The 23,966-nt window shown below is 39.8% G+C and overlaps 1 protein-coding gene across 6 annotated transcripts in view; it reads left to right on the top strand.

Moving 5' to 3' along the window:
• LIMCH1 (LIM and calponin homology domains 1) overlaps window positions 1-23,649 on the top strand; it is a 306,743-nt gene extending 283,094 nt beyond the window's left edge. For 2 of the 6 annotated variants that reach the window (XM_072944686.1, XM_031687483.2), the window contains 11 exons: window positions 3,450-3,490; window positions 4,226-4,306; window positions 6,942-7,034; window positions 7,904-8,008; window positions 9,402-9,529; window positions 10,120-10,241; window positions 10,494-10,617; window positions 12,601-12,678; window positions 14,055-14,163; window positions 16,168-16,270; window positions 20,747-23,649. In XM_072944686.1, coding sequence (XP_072800787.1) covers window positions 3,450-3,490; window positions 4,226-4,306; window positions 6,942-7,034; window positions 7,904-8,008; window positions 9,402-9,529; window positions 10,120-10,241; window positions 10,494-10,617; window positions 12,601-12,678; window positions 14,055-14,163; window positions 16,168-16,270; window positions 20,747-20,772 — 1,010 coding nt within the window. In that variant the 3' untranslated portion in view covers window positions 20,773-23,649. Of the gene's footprint in view, window positions 1-3,449; window positions 3,491-4,222; window positions 4,307-6,941; window positions 7,035-7,903; window positions 8,009-9,401; window positions 9,530-10,119; window positions 10,242-10,493; window positions 10,618-12,600; window positions 12,679-14,054; window positions 14,164-16,167; window positions 16,271-20,746 lie in introns of all 6 variants that reach the window. The other 4 variants (XM_015244034.3, XM_006209774.4, XM_006209773.3 and 1 more) reach the window with 2 other exon arrangements.
• The last annotated feature ends 317 nt before the right edge of the window (window positions 23,650-23,966 follow it).

The raw sequence follows: 23,966 nt of genomic DNA, 5'->3' as shown, positions 1-23,966 counted from the left end.
TGCATAGGTGGTGAATTCACCCCTTTACTCTTTAAGAACCCAACTTGAACCCCTGTATCTTGGTAAGAACCCCGGGTGCCCACGACCACCAGGAAGGAGCCTTACAGCTGTGAACAGTGGGAAGAGGGGTCCTGAGGACTCCATGATCCAGAGGGACTGTGCTTCACGAGAGACAGACCACTGGGCTTTACTCGTGTGAGTTCTCTGTCTAGAGTTCAGGAGGCAAGAACTGTAAGGTTTCTTGTTTTTCTTTTTTAGTGTCCTTTCTCTAGGACATGTTATAGATTTATCAGTCCAGGCAAAGAGAGGATGTCCAGGGTCATTGTGGCTGGTGATGTATTTTTACTTTTCTTTTCAAGAACAGGCACTTATGTGGTAGAATCCAAGTTGGCTTCTGTTAGTCTTTGTTGATGGCTGGGAGACACCCTGGGCTCTGTCTACACAGTAGGAAGCACTTGGGAGGGAGTTAATCAGTACACAGACTGATGATCACTAGTTTCTTAATGTGGAAACAAGTTCAATATTGTCTTCAAAGCATTTGTTTTAAATTTGTCAGCCTTACTGTCCTGAAGAGAATTAACAAAAATAAATTCTTAGAACTGGGACAATTGTCCATATTTAGGTTTTAATTCTGCCCTATTTCTAGCACTTTTAAATTGTGCTGATAAGTAACATAGAGAGGAAGTAGATATTTTAAGCCATATTAATTAGTTTTATTGTCTTCCATGTTTTTATGTTTCATTAAGGCATTTCAATTTTGTAAAATGTGCTGTTGAATAAGGGACTTTATTTCATGCTTTATCTAAGTCAAATGATTCAAAATTAAATTTAGTAGCACTTGAGCATTTCAAAAATCATTCTTCAAGACAGAATTTGTCCTATGCTTGTTCCATACTCTCGTGTGGCTCAGGAAGCTGTAATTAGAGCTGCAGGCTCTGGGGACACTGCCTGGGTTCAAATTCTGATGCCTCTTGTCATTACCTGTGTGGCTGTCTCCACCGAGTTCTCCCGAATCTCTGCCATCTGTAAACTGGAAATAATAACAGTACCAACTTCACAGGATGTTGGAAGGATTCAATGAGATAAACCCAGAAAAGCATTTAGCGCAGCACCTGGCCCAGAATAAGCACTAATAATATAATCTAGTGGTTGCAGAACAGTTGCAGGAGGAGTAGAAGTGGAGCAGGATGCCAGGCAGGAGCAAACTATTCTTAAACGCTTACCTTAAAATGGGAATGTTTGTATTGTAGAGATGGAGCTTTGGGTAGTTTTCAAACACGAGAAGGTGGCAGGGTCTCCTGCAGGACTGGGTAAGATGCAGCTCCCTGGGCCCCACCCGTGCAGTGTCTGATTGAGCAGGTCTGGGCTGGGGACACAGTATTTGCATCTCTAACAAGTTCCCAAAGGTGATGCCGCAGATCCAGGGACCACACTCTGAAAACCACTGGCTCAAAGTATGTGTTTGAATTGTGCACCCAAGACATTGCCGATAGATACAAAAATAACAGTAATACTTGTCTGGAGTGTGTAAAGTTCCTGTCTTTCAAGGAGCAAAAGACCTCTAATAAATCAAATCTTAAAAGACATGATTTGTCTTTAATTGGGAGGAGGGAGTATAGGGTTTTGCCCAGATATAAAAAGTCAATGCACATTTATATATAGTCTTTTAATTGAAGTATAGTTTGTTTACCATGTTGTGTCAATTTCTGGTGCACAGCACAGTGCTTCAGTCATACGTGAACATACATGTATTTGTTCTCATATTCTTAGTGCACATTTAAGTAACGAGTCTGGGGCCACACATCAAGTCCAAAGAAGTTACAGGATCAGGATAGAGAGGCCTGGGCCACATCAGATGTTCTCCCCGCAAGAGGGTGATACCACTACCATCTCCACAAGATTGTCCGTTTCTAGACTGACCATACCAGCTGATGAAGCCCTGCAGGGCACCCTGGTGATGTTCCCTGGTTTCCCTTAAATGTACACACGTGCATATATAGTTCTTAAAGACTGAAAACATTTGTAAAATACATTTAAAAATGACAAATTTTCTTTTCTCAACTATCTCCCAGCAGTAGAAAGATATCGCCAGTTGGTGTTTCAGGAAAGTATGTGCACATTTGAAAAAGACTGATGTCTTTATTTGCATCAAGAATGATGACAGACTAGCACAGAGTTTAAGGATGCAAATGCTCGCTGTGAGCTCCTGTGTGCTTGATGCCACCGATCACAGATGGACATGTGGACATCCCTCTGTTACACACATGCATATGTTCCACCAGACTTGCATAATAACCATTATAAAGTGTACGAAGAATAATCGAACTCATCTCTGCTGTATTTTATACTTTTCTAGGGTTCTCGAAAAGCAATGTAAACTGTGCTTTCACAGCACATCATCTGATCATTTCGAGATGCAGCATTTTAACAATATCATACCACTAAGTATGAGCCACTAAAATCCCAGCCAGCACCAAAGAAGACAAACAGTAGCATAAGCTGACCCATTTCTATTGACTTTTGTCACTTGTTCAAGTTGTGTTGTGTTTTATTGAGACATTTTAGACTTTAGATTTTCTTACTCTCAGTTCTTGTATGAACGAGAGCCGGTCCTCCGTTAGTGCTTGGGAAGCCTCACCCCCTGTTTTCATGGTTTTCTGTTTATTCTGTCCTGCCACCTGATCTAGAGTCACCTGGCACTGCCAGCGTTCCGCTGAGAGTTCAGAACTCTTGGCGACGTTCCCAGTTTTTCTCGCAGTCAGGTAAAATGCATACTGAGTAGCTGTATTTCTTTTGTGCAAAAATCCATGTTGCGGGCAACCAATGATATGTGGTTCTTTTCTTCATTTCTGATTCCAGGCAGGGAACATGCTTATTTCTGGCACACAGTTAGCAAAGACCTAGTTCTTTGTTATCCATACCAGTTACACTAAAACTGGGGAGCAAATTCACAGAATTTTACTTTGACTTTGAAAAGCCAAAGAAATAATAATATTCACCTCTTTCTTTATAGTCCTCTTCTTTGGAAAAAAAAAAAAAGATGAGAAGCATTTACCAGGGACTGGTAATGGCTCTCTTGTTAACTGTGTCACTCTGTCCACTTCCTGGATGACACCTGGCCTCTCTCTGTGTGATACTTCCCCAGGCTGGACAGTGAGGGAACTGATCACTCAAGCCAGAGTGCAGGGAGCACTGAAACCAGCACTTGTAGGAATAGATTTTGCTTCCTAGCCTCTAGTACCTGGTGCTAACTGATGTACTACACTTTCGGTGATGGGTACAAACCGCTTCAGGGGTCTGCTTTATTTTGATTTTCTAATGCCCTTGGCTTCCCACCCAAAAAAAAATGGTTTGAAGCTGACATAGCAACCACATTCTGCTGAGAGGATCAAAAAGAAAGACAATTTGAAGCCACTCACATTGTGATCTTTTCCCCTTTCTCTGTACAGTGGATTCTCCAAGCAGTGAAAAGTCACCTGTGACTACACCTGTAAGTAACTCCTTTAAAGAAATAAGATCATGCATTAAGTGTGATTTTAATTTACAAGATATTCGATTTGCTGGACCCTCTTAGTCTCAGATTCCGTCGCCTGGGTTCCCCCTTTGGTTCATGCATGCATCTTCCATTATTCCCGCTCACTCTCTTGGCTCCCAAAATCACAGAAACTTTTTTTAAAAGACCAAAAAAAAAAAAAGTCTTTGGCTTTGCATGTTTCTTATGTGGGCCCCCCGTTAGGGACTCTGCTTGCCTGGATCTCTGGTGATGCTGGTGGGTTGAATAACCTACTTTAGAGAAAGCCGGTGTGGAAAAGCAGCGGCAGTGGAAAAGACTAGTTCTGCAGGGCAGCGAACAGCACTTTTCACAAAATGCAGTTCTGCTGAAATAAGCATTCCTGTTTGCTTGGACCCAGGATCAATAGGCAGAATGAGTGTCTCATGCTGAGGAGCGTGAATACGTTTAAGAAATCACTTCTAAAAGAAATGCAGCGAAAGCCTTCCCGTGCCAGTGGCTAATTACTTCATGTTTTCGTTAGCTCCAAAAAGGTTCACAGAATCATACCAGCGTCTTGGAAGTAACTCAAAGAGGGACTAAGATTTTAAAGTGGGTTCTGCCAACAGAGAGCGCCTTTAGCTATGGGGAGGCTTCTGCTTCTGCATGTCCCATGCCCTGGCGTGGCGCTGGGGACATGGCCCTATTCTGATCATGGTTTTTTCTTCCAAGCAGTTTAAATTCTGGGCGTGGGACCCGGAAGAGGAGCGCAGGCGACAGGAGAAATGGCAACAGGAGCAGGAACGTCTGCTCCAGGTAGGACCGGCTTTGCTGCTTTGTTTTTTCTTCTTTTTCTTTCTTTCTCTTAATTTCTGTTGTATTAAATAGATGTTTGTTGGAGGAAATGCATGGAATCGGCTTCTTCTCGGAAGTCCTGAGTCTAAGTCCATTCATTTTGTATCCATGAGGCAAGAATGCCCTTTATCTAATTCCTCTGACCAGAGGTTACACTGATGATCAAAAAAGGAAAATAACGTTGCACTTCGAAAAAAATCCAAGTATTGATTTAGGGCCACCCCACCCATTTGTCACCTCCTTAGCTGTCAATCAAATTCCAGTCCACAAGGGGTGGGAAAGAATCATCAGAAAGCTATTTGATAGCATACACGTGAAATAAAATTCGGTCTAGGTCTTGCTCCTTAAGTAGAAACGTTTACTCCCTCTTTGAGCAAAAGCTGCTAATTTTCAATGCTAGGAAAATTCTGGCTGTAAACTTACCATGCTTCTACTTGTTTTCTGCCAGTTTTGTAGAGCAACAGAGCTTCAAAAAGTAACCTAGTAACTTTAGAAACCTAACCTGTGCTGAGTACTTGGGATGTGCCAGACTGGCATATTTGTAGGTGCTTGACGTATTTGATCTAATTTAACTCTCACAAAACTCTTCAAAGTATGTCTTATTAGTCTCAGTTTGCAACTGAAGAAATTAAAGCTCAAAAAAGTTAAATAATTTGTGTAAGGTCACATCTCTAATAAATGTTGAGCCTTGTTTCAAATCCAATCCTGGATGACTCTAAACCGCATGTTCTTCCCACTCCACTCCCAATGGTATTGATTTTACCCAAAAAGTCATAAAGAAAAAGAATGTTAATTTTTGTGACTCTCTGCCGCTGCGTAGAAAGCAATGCTTAATGCAAGTTTATTTTGCTTGTTTTTTCTTATCTCTTTGTTCTAACCCTTTGGCTTAATTCCCAAGGGTGGGGAGCAGGAGTCAACTAGATACTCAGTCAATTGTTGTGTGGCTCTAGGTCTGCCCGTTAAGTTGGACACTTTTCAAAATTACATAAGAGTATACCTTAAGTACAAAATTGTTAGTAAGAACTAGATTCAGCACAGTCCCAGGGCTGTTGGGACTTTTAGGGCCATTGGAGACCCCAGACCAGTCCTGGTCATCTGCTATTCTCCTGGAAATCAGATGCCCATTCCTCAGATAAATGGTGAACAACAGGAGTCAGAAATTTCAGAGTGAAGACAGGCAGGTATGTTCCCATGGTGGCTCTCTGTCTGTTACACTCTGAAAGGTGTGGACTGTGGGCTTACAGCAAGGTGTTTATGGGGAAGGAAGGGTGTGTGTGTGTGTGTGATAGTTGTATCATATCTTTCACTTCCTGCATCATCAGTTCATCCACTTGGTGCAGGAAGCATGTGATGTGAGCTTCTAGAACCAATAAACCTATTGAGCTTTGCTTGTTTTTGGCTTTTGTGAAGTTTTAAGGTCTATTTCCAACATTCTGAAACCTCCTGAAGAACTTCTTTAAAACTTTACATCAAGTTTTGATAACAACATTGTTGACCAACAGTGGTTTTGCCAGAAGGTAAATAGGAACATTAGGCTTTAGACAATCCCAATAAAGCCCTTTTGCGTCTACGATGATGACCTAACAAGTGATGCCTGGAGGACACCTCAGTGCCTTCCCCAAGAAGATGGAAGCACAGGCTTGTCTTAGCTTCAGAGGGAGGATTGACAGTTACCAGCCTAAAATATTTGATTGTGTGTGGTACAGTCCAGTGAGTCCTCTGTCTCTTGACGTGTCAGGGATGCAATTCCCAAGGCATCCAGGGGTGTCAGTTCTCATCGGAAGCGTTAATTTTAATCTCCATGAACACATTTCTTCTAGTCAGTGTCAGGGACTCCAGTCACAGTTTTAAAGCTATCCTTACCGTTACTATCCTTATCTTAGAGTATTTTACCTTTTCCCCCCAAAGTGGTGACTAGTGTTGTATTGTTTCTGAAAACTGATAGCAGTTCTGGTTTTGAAGGCTTCTAACGGGCTGTTTAAAAGCTACTCTTAATTCAGAAGGACATAAAGCTAGGAAGAGTCCATTTTAGGAGAATGGCTGCAAGCAAAGAGTAATTCAGCTACTACTAAGCTAATTATCATGTTGTCCACTTTGAACCTTTCTCCATTGTCTATCTTACAAACCTATGAGAGGTGTTTTTTTGTTTGTTTTTTTATCTTTTAGTAAACTCTCCCAGCAGCAACGTATTTCTCTTGGTGGGATGGCAAAACTCATCTCTGAACAGCCCAGTAAAAGCAAACTCTTGGTTTAACCTACCTCTTAGGACAAAACCAATTTAAGAAAGATTTTAGAATCTCTCTGCTTTTTCATCTTTTCTCTTTCCATAAGCGGCTGTCTGACCATAGAAAAACAATCCTGTGAAACACTCTCAGCAGAAAATCTTGTTCTCTGTTGGATTTTTATGTCCCTAATATGTTTGAGGACCACAAATGGCCTTCCCCTTCTGTTGCGTGAATGAGTTAGATTCAGAACGTTACAACAAGGAGATAGTAATAGTCTTGTGACACATTATACATGATGGTTCAGTGGGGGAAGTGTCCCGATGATGCATGCAGTGGTCAGTTCAGAACAATCTATGGAAATTCCACAACAGGAGAGATACCAGAAGGAGCAGGACAAGCTGAAAGAAGAATGGGAAAAGGCCCAAAAGGAGGTGGAAGAGGAAGAACGCCGATACCACGAGGAGGTAGGAAATTCCCCAGGAGGAGTTTGACTGTGAAGCCCCACTTCCTCAAAGTCCATCAGCACTTCCCGTGGCTGTGGGATGTGCGTGCATGTGGCGATGTCACAGCAGAACCCCATCAACCTTTCGAAAGGGTCTTATCCTATAGGCTCTAAAAGATCACTATTCTCCCAAATTTAGTCTGTGGCTAGGGCATCGAGTCACTGTCAAAGGAGACAATATAACCATATCTGTTCTCTAGTCACAGAGTCAGATTCTTGATTTATCCTGGAGAGATGACATCAAAGGATCAATTTACTTACTCGTGTGTTTGTTTGAGGCAAACATGTTTAGTAGTAATGGCTTAATATTAATTTTACAAGGCTAATTTTGATAATCGAGGCTAAATGAACTCTTACTACCACATTCACTACATGGTACTAAAGAGATTCAGAGGGGAGGAGAATTTGGTTTTGTTTCATTTTTTTTAGATGAACAAACCAGACCACATTCGAGAATTTGAAGGGAGCTACACTTTATGTATATTATCTAAAGTTTGTTTAAGATTAATATTGTTGTGAATTTTATCTTCAATAATAATTTTTGTGCATAATCTGATCCCCCAAAGCATTTCTAATTAGGCTTCTTGAATCACACAAAGTAATTAATTGGCAAAAATTTTATTTTCCTAAATTAAATGCTAATTTCTAAATCACTGCCCGTAGAGAGCGTTATGTGATTACATGCTTTTAGAAAATAAGAACTTTTTTTAAGTGACCTGCTTATTTGCACATAATTCCAATGTTCCCCTAAAGTTCCTTAATGAAATTTTTCTCTTGATAAGTAAGATTTTTCACTTTTCCTCTTTCATTAATTCCTATCCTTCCCCTTAGGAGCGAAAAATAATTGAGGACACTGTGGTTCCATTTACTATTTCTTCAAGTTCTGCAGACCAGCTGTCTACATCCTCCTCTGTGACTGAAGGCAGTGGGACAGGGGTGAGACCATAGATTAAAAGCAATTTGTGGAATAAATAATCCAACATAGAAGCACAAAACCACAAGGCCAAATTTTCCACCAGCTTAAATCCAGGACTGGCTATTTCTCTAGAATCATGTCAGCTACTACATGGCCGTTGCACCCCATGGTACTGTCATTGCCACAGCCTAACCCTTAAGTCAGTTCCTGAGAAGCAGTGAAGACGTTACGGAGGCCAGATCTGTCCCCCCCCCGGCTGGTAACCAAAGTCTCTGTGCTGGCTGGCAAACCCTGGTTAGTGACGCCATGTGCTGGAATGTCCTCCTCACGGCCTAGCATTCATTCAGTCAACAGACATGTCTTTCTCTCTTTGCACTGGATGCTAGCAGCAGGATGCCAATAGTATGCTCTCCACCAGCCTCCATGAAAGTTGCTTCTAAATCACTCTTAAAATTCTACGTGAAATATATATGTATGTCTTTAAGGGATGGAGAGGGTCCAGAAAATCTGATCTGCCTCCGTGTCCCCCAAGGAAGGTCGTGGAGGCAGGTGGGCAGAAGTCATACCAAGACCTGGGTCGTTCATAATCTGCGTTTTATTTTTTGATGGTACAAAAACAGAATAAATTCATTTGTAATAAACATAAGTATAATATCACTTGTGTATGTCATATTTCTTATTTATATAGTCAATTAGGGTATTCTGTAATACACTACAATTTTTTTAATTATCCACTTTATGCAAATTAAGATTGCACAAAAGCAATCAACTAAATTCAGTATTACCTAGTTACTCAGAAAGTCCAGATTATTGCTTATATTTGCTCTTGTATACACAGATTATCACAAAGTCAAACCTTTCATATCTCTTTCATGTACTATAATGATATTTAAAATATGAAACATTTCCTAGATTTTAAAATAAGTTGTTTATATATTATAATCAAAGGAATTCTACCCTGTCCAACAGCTTTTCAGTATCCACCAGCCACTTTTAAATGCCAAAATTTGAAGTGTATTTTTTATTGAAAGTTTAAATTAAAGGTTTTTTAAAAATTATTTTTATACAATTTTTAAAGGTTAAACTCCATAGTCTGTATTTTAAAAGAACTGCCTGGGCACTAGAAAGCCACTTGTCCCGAAATGAACAAGTTCAAAACAATATGACTTTGTTTTATTTTGAAAGATGGGCTTTCTAGCCAATTCCCTTTTATGGTAACTTTTGAGAGAGACCCAGATGACATGTTCATTTCAAATTGTTGGAAATCAGTTGCTATTTAATTAATTTGGATGACTGTCTTTAAATTGTAGGCAACATGATTGAAAAACTGCTTCAAATATCCCATGGCCAGATACATGTATTGTCAGTGTGTTTAAAAATTATATTCAAGATTATCTTTGTTTTCCCCATTAGAATAAGATGGACTTGGAAAACTGTCGAGAAGAAGAGCAAACGATAAGACAGAAGAAACCATTCCAGGGGGACAACAGTGACTCATTGCTAAAGACTCAGGAAGGTGCCCCACTGGAGGAAAAGGGCAGGTATGAGCCAAACCAGGCTGACCGTCCACCTGCACAAAGCCAGGCTCTACCCCTTCACCCCAGGAAAGATGCCCATCACTAATGCAAATCATATTCGGCTTTGAAATGATCATTTCAATAATACGTTATGCGTATACTATTGCTTGAACACATTCTAACAGCTCTGAAGTCAGTGTCCTTATGCTACTGAATATAAATAGCCTTATATTTAAATAGCTAAAACCTTTTTTTAAATAAGGAGAGGCAGTATAGATCATCAAAGGAGTATACTGTCTATTCAGAGTCCCAAACCTAAAATATTGCTCACTGGAAATGGTTAATGTGTCTGAAGGGTTAATGTGTCTGGAGGTTAAGAAGAGGCCGTGGTGTCCCACTTAAGTTTGTTAAATTGATAGATAATGAAAATGAATAGCATTTTACAGTATTTTAAATCCAAGTTAAATCTAATTTAAAATAAAAATAAATATTTAGTTAGCCCCATTTCTTTTTTCATATTGTAATTGGTACTTACATGTCCTGAGGGTAAGATCAGTAAGTTTAGTTCAGTTGCTTTTATCCCTGTTCTGAAATACATTTATTTATTTTAACAGCCTAACTCAAGGAGTTTTGACTCATTCTGAGAACCCTGTATCAAAAGGAACCCATCAGGACCATCCGCTGGATACGGACGCTGGGTCCCCGCCCTGTGGGGTGAACCCACAGCTAGCTCAGGGTGAGAATGGAGAAGACCAGCCAACCCCCACCCCCACATCGTCCAGACAGATATGGCCTCTCAGGCTGCAGGCTTCTCTTCCAGCTTGTGCTAAACAGCACAGTGAACAAAATTCCACCACCATGTGTCCAGAGGCTCCATGAAATCACTGTGGGACCTCAGGAGGCATTAGCGCTTAAAAGCGAGGTGATTACTAAGCACTAGGTGATGCCTTTATTGAGCACTAAGTGTATGCTCTTTACTTGGCCTTAGATCCATCCCAGAATCAGCAGGTATCAAACCCACCAACGCACATTTTAGAAGATGTGAAGCCCAAAACCCTCTCGTTGGATAAGACCATTAACCATCAGATTGAGTCTCCAAGTGAAAGACGAAAGTGAGTAACCAAATAAGATGGATGTGGAATTTCTTTTTTCTTTTAATTGACTAAGGGGGAAAACTGAAAAAGTGTGAGATGGCAAGATGTTAGCAGCATTTTTGTGCTTGTCACTCCATTGCCTGTCATTGACAAGGGAATAAATATTTGCGGAAGTTTGGGACAATCTTCCTGGCAAGTAAATATTTACTCTGAATTTAGCAACTGAAAAGAGGCAAAGAAAGATTTTTAACCCACAAATCTAAGCATTGGAAAGATTTTGCAGGTCTGCTGCATGAGCAACTTATTTAAGTGAGTTAAATTGTCTCAGAGCCTATTGACAAACGTTCTTTCAAGGAAAAAAAATGTGTTTGTCTCATTACCATTTTTTCCCCTTAAGTAACTTACCCCAGGTTCCATTCTAATTTTGTAAGAATTGTATTTTTTCACAATAGTAATAATTCCCATTATTTTCAAAGTATACCAATATTAATAGACACTATGTTGAAAAGTTTACATATATTTCTCTCCTCTTCTTTTTATATATTAACTCACTGAACTCTCCCAATAACTTTATTGGGTTATTATTCACATTTTACAGATGAGGACATTGAGTCTCAAGGAAATTAAATGACTTAACCAAAGTACTTGACTGGTTAAGTGGTAGAGGGAGTCAGAGTCAGCCCACAGTTCCACAGTAAAATCATATTTCAGCCAGAGGGCCCTTGTAATCAGTTTTTAAAATATAACTTTCATTATACTTTATCGAGTCATGCTACCTGGAGCCAGACCACCAGGATTCAAATTTGGATTCTGCCGCTTGCCTGCATAGAACTTTGAGCAAGATACTTTATCTTTCTCTGCCTCAGTTTCCTCATGTCTAAAATGGGAACACTGGCAGTACCCACCTCGTAGGGTTTTGTGCCTGGCAGGTATTAAATACTACACAGTGTAGGTGGTGGTATTGATAAACTCAGTGATGGTGATGATGATGATGATGATAACTTGCTTTATAACTTAATCTTTTTATCTTACTTTTCTTGTTACGTGTTTTTCTCTGTACAGTTTTGAACCATTTCCCCCTTTTCCTCTGTCTATCCAATTTCATTTCTATGTGTCTAGATGACACGCAGAATTAATAAAAGGTAAAATCACGTAGAAGGAATCATCACTGTCATTGATTATCATGGTGGTTTTCAACCTCTGTTGAGGCGGTGGTCCTTACACTTCAGGACATCCCTGGGAAGCTATGTTTGGAGAAGAAAAGCTCTGCCTGAGGGTGGCTGGGGAGGGGAGGGGCTCGGGGAGTTATTCTGAAAGCAGTTACAGGACAGATGGCCTCATGCTCTGTTCACATTGATGTGGCATTTCTTTTTTCCTCATTCTTTTCTGCGTTCTATCCCTTTCTTTACAAGTGAAATTAACTTTTCAAAGCAAGAGCCCAGAACTGACAGCTTAATCATAGGCAGGGCTCATGTGTAAACCATTTTAGGAGCTCCTGGCTGGGGACCATTCTGCTTTGTAGACGCCTATAACGCAGCAGTTATTAAATGTTTTGAACATCACTCCTGATCACGTGTACCCGTGATTAATTTCTGAGCAGGGGAGGAGGCCACCCCACTAAAAAACACCCCCTTAAGCACTTCCCTTTATTTCTGGGCTCTCTTTAAGAGCTTTTCCCTACATCCCTACTCATCTCTCCCCTCCCACCCAGTCCATAATTTTAATCTGACTCCACGTACAATTTTAACTAGCAAAGAACCTGGCAGAAATAAAAAGTAGGAAACTATTCTGTTTTTTCTGTTCAATAATGCCAGGCTGGTTTTGATATTAGTCTGTATAATCTTTGCTAGATGGAATTAACTTTTGTGTGTCCTTTGTGTGTCCTTTATTTGGTTGTCACAGAGGCGATTCCTTTTTTTGTTCTTACCTGAAATGTCTTTTCTTGTGGCATTGGGCTTCTCTTTCCTTGTCGTGATGTTTGGCTCCTCTACCGTGTTGCAGGAAAAGCCCTCGCGAGAACTTCCAGGCTGGGCACTTGTCCCCCTGCTCACCTACCCCTCCTGGCCAGTCACCAAACAGGTACAAGGGGTCAGCAAGCCTTTCTGAGGCTGCTTTGTTTTGACTAGAGCCTGCCGAGCACAGTCACAGCCGAATTAGTGCCTGCTGGATGATCATGAGGGATTTGTCCACCTGTGTCTCTTCACACACACACACACACACACACAGACACAGGAGGAAAGAATACATCCCCATCCGCCTGAAGATTGTATCAGCCCACGATCGGAAGAGCCAAGTGTGTAACGCTGGCACGGCTGTGGCCATCGGCTTTAATTACATTGTGTGGAACCTGCAATCTAATAATGAAATCCACCAGACAAGTGCTGGGCTCCTCTGTCGGCGCCTTTCCCTCCAAGACGGCTCGGTCCTTCTAGGCAGGATCCGCTGATGGCTCTTACAGTGAAGCGGGCGGGGGCTGAGGAACGAAACTTCACCCCCTCTCTCACTCTACTCAAGCTCTCTAATGATTGCTTCTGGACGTTAATTGGGCCCCATGATGGTCTTAAAAGCTGCCTGAGCTCCCAGTCACTGGAGAGAGAAATTACTGAGTACTCAGGTTTTCTTCGATTTAGAAATTTCCTTTCACTACTGGGTCAGAGGGAAATCCTAATACAGAGGGTTTGCTGAGGGCACCTCCTCCTGTTTTCTCCTCTTCCTTCCTGTTTCTTCTGTCTCTGGTTCCTGGTAGCTTCTGAATGAGACTGTGTATTTTGAAGTTTCTTGTGTAATTCCAAGAGTTTCCCAGGCAGTCGGCATCACTGCGGTGTGATCTCAGCTGCAGGACAGCTGCGGCAGAGGACAGCCCCCCTGCCCATGCCGGTGTGAGCTCTTCACACCAGCTCACAGAACTCGGTGTCAGAGCAGGGATTTGACCCCTTACCTGCCTGGTACCTGGTGGGCTGAATCACATTTCCCTCTTTCTTTTTAAAGAACAGCAAAGTATTTTTTAATAAGTGAAGAGAAATGCCTTAGTGGGCCGGGCCATTGAACCAATGATGGGAAAAGTTAAGGCAACACTGAAACCTTAGTAGAGCGAAACTTGATTGTCTTTTAGGACTTCAGAAAACTTACGATAATACATTGAATCATTTCAAGGCATTTGATTGCTGTGGTTAATGGACTCCAACACAAACTTTTTATAATAACTAACACACACACACACACACACAATTCCATGCCACAGTGGAGGCCTGTTGTATGTAATCTATCAATTGTCTCATCTTCTATCTAATGCTTAATTCTTGTTCATTATCAGTTAATTGTCATTTCATTAATGATGTCAATGTTTTAAAAACCCATGTTTTCATTTTTTTTTTTTTGCATGAGGCAGCATATTTTGTGTTTGACCAAGGATTCTGAACAGAAGCCTTCGCTCTTCCCTGTGTTTTGCACCCTAGGTCTATCAGTGGCAAGAAGCTGTGCTCCTCGTGTGGGCTTCCGCTGGGTAAGGGGGCTGCAATGATCATCGAGACCCTCAGTCTCTACTTCCACATCCAGTGCTTTAGGGTACGTGTTCTTCACTCTTCTCCCTACGCCCAACGTCGTGATGTGTTTGGCCTCATTCTGGACTGAGTGATGCCTTCTGGGCGTCCTGGCGGCTTTGCCGGGGAGGTGCCCCCACGGTAGGCTGTGCACAGAAGTGTGCGTGGAGTCATCCTTCGGGGTGAAACTCTCCGATCACGTATCCCTCCGGGATGTCGGGTTAGAGGAAGCAAAACAGATTTGTGCAACGTGTCTTATAAAACAGTTAATTCATAGAATGAGTATCACTCCCTCTGAGAGGCTGCCCTGCTCACCCCACTGAGTCCAGCCGCCTTTGTTACAGGTCCTTACAGTGGTCCTTATCACTCACTCCTGAACTAATCATCCTCTCCTGTAATGAACTGTTACCTCCATAAGGGCAGGGACCGCATCCGTCTGGCTCACCACTGTTTCCTCTGGGCCCAACAGAGATGGTACCAATTAGTGTTTTTAGATGACTGAGTTAATGAATAACTGAAAATGAGGAGGCCTAGATTCTAGTCCCACATCTCCTGTTAATAAGTAGGTGAGCTAACCACTTGTGGCTGATTTGTTATAAAATGTACAGGTTGGACTACACCAGCATTTCCTTTTTTTTCACTCAGGACATGTTTGAAATTAATATAATTTTTATAATTAAATAATACAATTTTGAAGCCAAACCCTCTAGCTCTGAATAAAAAGCATTTATTTCTCTTTGTAACTCTAATGTGCTTTTTTTGTCCTTCTTCAATTTTGTCTTGTTTCTTGTTGATAGCCCCCTCAGCTATAAAGTAAACTAAAAAGGGTTTAAAATAATTCCTACTCTACTACTATCTAAGAGAAAGTGAATGAAGTTGGCCGCAAATTCTTAATGTAATAATGTTGGTAGTACCTGGAAAGCAAAACTTATCAGGGACAAAACGCAACATGGTGACTTAATTAAACTCAATTTATCAACATTCTCATTGTAAAATTCACATAGACAATGTATATCCTAAGTTGTCTAGGACTGTTTTGAGACTCAAGGTAGATACTTTAAAATTATCACGGTAATACAAAGATAATATGTTCCAACACCAGGGTTTATTCTCAGAAACTTTACCTGAACTCAAAATAATCAAGGTGGTGAAGAGTCTTTGCAGATTCTCAACAGATGGGGGACTTGTGTTCTTGTCTGTCAAGGCCTTTGTTCTCTGTCGTCATTCACTCCCTGGAGCTGGCCTGATGCTCTGAGGTACATCCCCTCTGGAATTGATCCCCTACCCTTCTGATGCAGGTGCAGCTTGTAACCATCATTTGGATGAAACCTCCCTCTGCCCAGGATGACTTAGAGCATGAGTCTGGGGCTGGCCCTCTTCTCCTGGGCTGGGTCATGATCCCCCCGTGAGAGGCTGGCGTGAAGCCACCCCCACTGCCGCCGCCTCTGGTCCAGCCAGGACAGTGTATCTCAGTCTCCTTCTGCACCAGGCTGGCTTGGCTGAAAGGAGTCCCATGCCCAGTGGCTGTCTTACTCTAGGGGGCACTGCCCTAACGTGGAAACTTAAGGCGGAACGGCTACTTCCCCGTCATTGTGGTCTGGTAGAACTCACCGGCAGTGCTGAAAAGCATTTGAAGAGTATTCAGAGACAAGTTTCAATGTATAATTCCTGGGCCATGTGTCTACTTAAAACCACCAGGATTTAGTCTGTTTAAAATGGCTCTTCCATTTTGATTGAGTGCTGCTGTGCACAGGCTTTGGCATCAACCCGATGCCGTTACCGACTTCACAGCCTTGGACAAGTGAGCTAAACTGTCTGAACTTCCCCTGTAAATGCCAGGAGTGAGGATGAAATGCTAAACGTATGTCGTAGCTGGAAGTCACCTCGGTGCAGCAGGTAACACACATACGCTCAACACGTGTAGAGGTTGCAGAAGTGATTGTTGTGCTGTTCGTGTGAACAATAACTAAGCATCACAGAGAAACAGTCCCTTGTGCACCTTACAACTTCTGTCCTTTCTACCCTGCAGTGTGGAATCTGTAAAGGACAGCTCGGAGATGCAGTGAGCGGGACGGATGTTAGGATTCGAAACGGTCTTCTAAACTGTAATGACTGCTACATGCGATCCAGAAGTAAGTCCCGGGGGGAAATACCTTGAGGCGAGTGAGCACAAGCATCTGTCTTTCGTAGGCCCCCATTCAGGAATTCATTCATTCCTCCTCGTCAGTTGACACTCCCACGCGGAAGGAAAGGTTTCTTAGCACCCAGGTAAAAGAAATGGTAATGAAATAACCCCTTATTTAACACTGGCTTCTTACTGGAAGTACTGCTGCCATGTGGCCAAATTCTTTTTATCCAGAAGTGCAGTAATACACCAGCAGGTAAAAATGTAGACCAAGTTTGAGACACTCCTGAGCTCACCACAGAGACTTCAGTGAGAGACAGAGATGATATTAGGTCTGTGAACCCCTATTCATTTGTTGAGGCGTCTCTGTAGAAGACCAGCAGCGTTTGAGGGGTGGGCCAGGTGCGGAGAATGGCGCTCCACTGTTCTTCAGATCCAGCACCAGCCCCTCAGTATCTACATGCCTACATTCAAGAGTCTCATGACATAACATGGGCTTGTTCCCGACTAAATTGAAAGCTCTTTGAGAGACAGAATGGTGGGTTCTACTTCTCTGTGAATCCCTGCGCTCCTCCAAAATACCTTAGTACATACTAACAAAAGCTTAACAGATACGTGCTTCCTGGAAGCTCCCTTGAGCAGCTGCCCTCCCATCTTTATGATTTGAGTCTCTTACTTTAGAAAGTTCATGTTATTTTGGGTGAGGCCACCAGGGGGTGCTGTTGCCCAGCTGCTGTTTAGAAAATCTGAAACAAGCCAGTGGCTAGCCTCTGAATCCTTATTATATATACATAGTGTTAATATTAATTTCTATACTATGTATTATACATATAAAATATGGGATAAATAATATACCATATATACACCATAAATACATATACATACATACACAAATACATATATAATATATTACATTATATAATATTATATGTGTATAATATAATAATTATATTTTATTTAAATTATATTTGTATTTGTTTCATTTTTATACATTAGAAAAGAAAATTAAATCCTTTTATCCCTGAATTCAAAGTGATTTTTTCCTATCATCTTCTGTAAATTAGAAGTTTTTCACAACCTCATTAACCTGCTGAATGTGAGTCATGGAACCAGAAGAGGGTGCTGTTGGGATGAAGGACTGTTGAGCCAGATTTGAAAAGTGCTGTAAATATGAATTTATTTCATAATTTAAAGTGCTTGAAGGATGCCAGCAGAGAACAGACCTGAACCCACCTCTGGATGCCAGTGACTTGTTTTTCATCCAGATTTTTATTTTAATTGAGAATTTGGGTGTTTTGTTATCATTTCTTTTGAAAGTTAGCATTTTGGATCTAGGCCAGCAGCTTTTCTCTTGTGTATACAGATATAAAGGGCGTTAACTGCTTTGATTCCAAATCTAAAGACAAGAACCGTGGAGTTCCTGTAACTGTCCTGCAAGATGAAAAGTAACATGCTTGGAGATAGACCAAAGATATGATTTTTCTTTATTTAATATTTTTGATGCAATATTTTACTACGATGTTGCTTAGAATACTAAGGTACTAAGAAGAAAGCAAAAAGGCTCATTATTTCTCTGCCTAGATAACCAATATTGATATTCAAAAGAATAAATAACTAGAAGTTATAAATGATATAAAGCTAGAAAAATTGGATTGTTTAGAAAGATAACAAATTAAAAGTGAAAATCTCCCAAGTTGACCATGTAATCATTTTCTAATAATAGTTTCTTGGGAAGAAGAAGGTATGTTTGTATATGTATACACACACACACACACACACACACACACACACACACTCACACTCATATGTGTGTGACACATCGACCTGCATATATGTTGGGTTTTATTTCACAAAGGTAATGACATAGCCACAGTGGTACTTAGTTTTTGTCACTGTTGTCTTTAACTTAATGATATATCTTGGCAGTTTTTCCATATAGCATGTTCTTTCTCCTCATTTTCTTTAATGGCTTTTCAATCACTGCAGACAGTCCCATTGTGTGAACTTACCATAATTTAAAACTAATTCTTTATGAATGAGCTCTTCAGTTTTTTCCAGTTTTTTTTTAATATTATTTTTTAAATGCTCCAGTGAACATCCTTATATGTAAGTCTTGATGAACGTTTGAAAGTATTTCCACAGAGTAGATTCTGAGCAGTGGGACTGCTGAGTTGAAAGGCATGTGCTTTTTAAATTTTCAGGCAACTTGCCTAATTATCATCCAGAAATGTGCACGCTCTCTGCAAAGTACATGAGAGCCTCTTTCTCTCTCCATGCCAACGTCAGCTCTGGATGTCATCAGACTTTTAAAATTTCCATTCTGCTAGGCAGGAAAAGAAAACTTTAATGCTTTTTTGATCCTTGGTCTTTAATTATAAGTGAGTTTAAACATCTTTTCATATATTTGTTTATCATTTATATTTCTTTTTCTATTAACATTTTTTTATTTCTTTATCCTTTGCCCATTATTCTATTGGCAGTCGATTTTTATGAGTTCTTTGTGAATTAAGGCAAATTTCCCTTCATTTTATATTTGCTACTTTTTGTGGTTATCATTGGTCTTTCCACTTTGTGATTTTTTTTTCACAGAAAAGATTTTCATTTTAGGTAATTAAACATACCTTTTTTTCCTTTTTGCGTTCTGGGTTTTGTGACCTACTTAGAAAAACTCTCACTACTCCAAGGGTATAAATAAATTTAGCTGAGATTTCTCCTAGAATTGTTTGTTTCCTTTTTGGCGTTAAACACCTGATCATGGGGAATGTACTGTGGTTGGGGTTCATTTTTTTCCAGTTAGCCAGTGGTGTGACTATAACTTAATGAATAATTCTTTTTTTCTTATTAATTTGAAATGCCAGCTTTCTCATAAACCACGTTCCCATATATATTTGGATCTATTTCTGGATATTGTATTATGTTTTATTAACCTATTTATTCTCTAATATCAGCTTTATTATAGCTTCATAATATGTTTTAATAGTGAGCAATAATGGCTACCTTCTCTCTGATTATTTTTTCCAAATTTTCCTAATTCTTTTCTCCTATTTGTTTTTCCAAATAAATGTTAGTATCATTTTAAGCTAAACTTTAAGTAAGTCAACAAATGACAGGGAGAATGACCAACACATCTGATAGTGTTGCTCATTTCTTCCTTGGTGTCAGAAGGAAGAAACTATACCTTCAGAGGGAAGAGGTGGAGAGAATGAAAATTGGCTAGAGAAGTATGAATACACTCAAACTGGTTGAATGGACCCAAATGTAATAAGAGAGTCGAATGGGGAAAATGGCTAAAAATAATTTTTTTCTTTTTTTAATTTGATTTTGACCTGAGTTGAGAAGAGGGGAAATGGATAGATATGAGAGGTGGTTGACATCATAGGCATTCTAAGTGAAATAAAATAATTTCATCTTGTGGAATAATAAAACCTGAATATATAATCCTGTTTTCTTCAAGTAACTAGTCACATTTAAATGAAATTTTTCTCTTGGAGGGGAAAAATAGCATAACAACATATTAAAATGCAATCCCTAAAAGCAATGTAAACAGTTTTTAAGTTGGTATGTAAATGGGAATAGAAGTGCAAAACAAATTGCCTGTCACGAATCAAGCTGTCACGTGTTTAACTTGTGCCATTTGTGCTTGGGTGTTGGATGACTGTATCTTTGTGTCTTTTCCATCATTCACTCTCATGAAATGCATTTAATGCAAAATCCCAGGGGTCTTTTCCAGTGTTGCGATTACCTCATCACAACTCTAGTACCTACACCAAGGAGAAATGCTATGAAGGTTTCCACAGGAAATATGGAACCCAAACCATCCTTCCTAGAGAGGGTTGCCACATAAAATGCAAGATGCTCAGTTAAATGTTTTTGAATTTCAGATAAAGAATGAATTTTTTTAGTACGTGTATGTCCCAAATACTGCATGCTCAGGATTTAGTACAAGTATATCCCAAATATCCCATGGGATATACTTACTAAAAAGTGCATTTGTTGTTTACCTAAAATTCAAATTTTATTGGGTGTTCTGTATTTTATTTGCTAAATCTAACATTCCTATTTCTGGATCATATGTCAGCTTCCTCTTGTTGCAATGTATTTATTCTTAGAGAAACCAAAACCTAAAGAAACTGAGAGAAGAGAGATTATTTTCTTGCTTTTTTGCCCCAGAAGACATGGTAGGAAACTTGATGGAGATCATTTGGTTGAGGATGAAATCCAAAGGATTTCAACCAAACTCTGCTGGGCTCCATGTTCAGTTCTGGGATGGGGCTCAAGAGTCTGCACTTCTTACTCACGCTAGGTAATGCCAGAACTGCTCATCCCTGGACCACACGTTGAGTAGCAGTGAGGGGACAAGTTTCCCCTCCCTAGAGGCAAGAGACTTTGGCAAAGGCCATTGCTAATTTCAGAAATATTTCAACATCTGAAGCAAGAATGGTTGGCTACCTTAACCAAATGTTGCTGTTTTTCTCTGTCCCAGGTGCTGGCCAGCCCACAACGTTGTGACGTGGTTTTCAAGCTTCCAGATCTCTCACCATTTCCTTGCTGAGGGTGTCCAAACGTTTAACAAAACCCCAAGTTCAGGGGCTTCTCAGCATTCATCTAATTTCTGAAAGGCTATTATGAAAGATGTATCTGGTTTTCTGGGTTTTTTTTTTTTTTTTGTATAGCACAGTGTGTTTTTCCTGGTTTCCTTTTTTCTTTTCTTTTTTTTTTTTGGCATTTGCACAGTATATACAAAAGAATATTGAATTGTAATGATCCTGAATAGTTCAAAAACAGGTCTTAGTGTGGTCAAACAGGCTTACGGTTTAAAATGTGTTATTCTCCTCTTTGGGAATTAATGAGATAAATGATGCAATAAACTTTTTTTTTTTTAGCATTTCTAGGAATTAAACCCTATGTTTACAGAATTGAGCTGCAGAAAATGCAAAACATGCCAATTTGAGACATGCAGTCTTCTGAGACAGGAGCATACAGTTAATGCATTTTAGAAACTAAAAATCACATCATATAGCTCTGAGCTGTAACTTGTTTTTAATGCAAGGATGCTAGTCTGATAATATATACTGTAATCCTGAGACGTTTGTGTTACTTACCTTTTGAGGTAGAAGTCATACCAATAAATTATTGCACCACTAGTATTAGATTGTGTGTACTTTGGAAGTTAGGCCATTAATTTAGGCTGGCCCATCAAATAAAGAGAACCCTTGCAATATCGGCTTGGCTTACACTCTGGGACATTGCTCGAGGGTAGGAAGAAATCAGAGGGACATAATTCAGTCATCATTTCCAAAGTTATTACCAAAATCTGTGAGGAAGTTTAATCTTCCAGAGAGTGGTGGGTCCATGCTAGCTAAGAGGGCTTTATTGCATGCTTCTCTGCCGGCTCTGGATTCAATAAGAGGCTCAGTATGAGGCGAATAGAAGTTCTCATCGAGATCAGCCCCTCATTAGGTGTGACCACTGCTCACCCGTGTCTGCAAGTTCTTCTTGGGGGTCTGAAGCACAAGTGGCTAAGGAAAAGCATTATGTCCATCCTAACAGAATCCAAATGACATTTGATGTGATAAGCCACTAGTGTGCAATCAGCAGGAACCTAGCTTCCACTCTCATGGATACCTGCTCTCCGTCACTCTCCTCTGTCACCACCTCCCTTTACTACCGAGAATTCTGGACCTTGCTCATGGAGAAGCTTAGCAAGGAACTCTTGGGAGAGCTGCTTTATTGTTTGCCCTGCGTGATGAGTTTCATCTGGCCCAGAGAGGAATCAAGTTACTAAAAAGCATCATGTTTTAGATCTCCAGGCTGTTTTCTTCAAGACTGGGGAAAGGGGAACTATTTATTCTGCCTTAAAATGATGGCAAATAAGTGAAGATGACATTTTGTGAATGTAGACTATGGATATACTCTGAATAGGTTAATGTAGTCATAAAAGAAGATCAAGTAGATGTTTTTTCTGTTATGTAAGCAATAATTTTTTCTGTGTCTTATTGAGTATGGCTAGCAATTATTTATTTACATGCTAGACGGTTCTCTGCATGCGGGTTCCATGTTAAGTGCAGAAATTTCCTCAGCCACTGGAGAAACTTTGACCATTTTGTCATTTGGATGAGCTGTTGTTAGATTGAAATTTACACATCATTTCATTAAAAATTGTGCCTTAGAAAATGCAAAGCTGTTGCACATAGTCAATGATGAATTATGGATGCAGTGCATTGAAGAGAGGTGAAGTCATTTCCAAGTTCTCAAGACTTCTCATAGAGCTGTTCCTTGTTTGACAGGGGGAAAAAATACTAAAAAAAGAAAAATTGAAAAAAATTAAAAAGAAAAACGTTTTGAAAATGTACAGAGTAAGTCCAATATTTTGATTAACCACCTGCATGTTTTATTAAATATTTTGATAATGTGGGCGTTTACACTTTGCATGACATTAGCAGAGTACATTACTGCAAATACTGCACAAAAACATGTACAATATGATCATTCATAACCGATTTTTATAGAACACTTTTTACATGTGGAATTCCATCTGTTATGTAAGGATTATATGAATATTGCACATTCTCTTCTAGTTTCACAAACCCATTTATACATATTTCTTAGTGAGACTCATTGTACATGTATTGAAGCTAGAATCAAGTCAAGAAAAATAAAGCCCCATTCTCCAGCTGCGAAATGTGCTTTCCCATAATGAACAATAGTCACCAGCACAGAATAATCTCCAACATTTTCTAAATTCTAATTGCCAACTGTTTCTATTTATATTTGATTTCTATTTCATTTGGAGTCTGTTACATGGCAGCTTGGGCAGACTCGATCTTGTTTTTTCCAGTGCAGCATAATGAGTATGATCTATTTCTTTTCAAACAATCTTTGAGATCCCAGGAAAAAAAAGATGCTCTACTTTGTTGAGCTACAGCGTAAATGTGTTTGTTTAAGAAACAGATGAGGCAAGTGAGTGATTTATGGTTCCTGAGGAAGTGTATCTTTTTTTTCTTCTTATACTTCAAAAGCTAGCCCCTTCTCTTCCGTAAGGAAAAAGAAAAATGGGCAACTCTTTGTTTTTCACTAGCAAACTTTCATGACATTTCTTCCTTCTTTCTATGTAGTGGTATTAATGCAATACGTATTATAGTTATCTATACTCAGTGTAAGACTTAACGAGCTGAAATGATCCACCTCATATGTGAGTCCGTCCAAAAGATGTTACTGTTCTGGGTGGGCCAATGTTCTATATCAGTTACACTAACCTTCATTTAAAATATTTATTCTAAAATGCCTCTAAGAAATAGTAAAAAAAAAAAATAAAAACAAAAAGTTGTCTAAAATGCAACAGCTTTTATAGTAAATGTACATTTATAAATAAAATACTCAAATCAACTTTGTATTTCATTGATTTTTTTTTTTGAGGGGTGGGGGTTGGTTTTCTTACTAAGGGAAGAGAGATTCAAGCTCTCTTGCAGCTTTTGGTCCAGAATGACATAGTCAGATGGTGGTGATGATGTGTATTTGCATATGCAGACTGTTGCATTTTTGAGGTCAACTACTTAAGGCAAATCAAACTTACCAGCTGATCGTAGGAGTTGCTAAGGAATTGCCTTCCACTGAAGAACTGAAACTCCTTGAGATGAGACACAATAACCAGGTGAGACCGTGCCAGTGGAAATTGTCTAAAACAGCCCAGTGATGGTTAACGT

The sequence above is a fragment of the Vicugna pacos genome, chromosome 2, assembly GCF_048564905.1.
Source record: "Vicugna pacos chromosome 2, VicPac4, whole genome shotgun sequence".
NCBI classification, from domain to species: domain Eukaryota; kingdom Metazoa; phylum Chordata; class Mammalia; order Artiodactyla; family Camelidae; genus Vicugna; species Vicugna pacos.
This window is presented reverse-complemented; position numbering and strand designations above follow the sequence as displayed.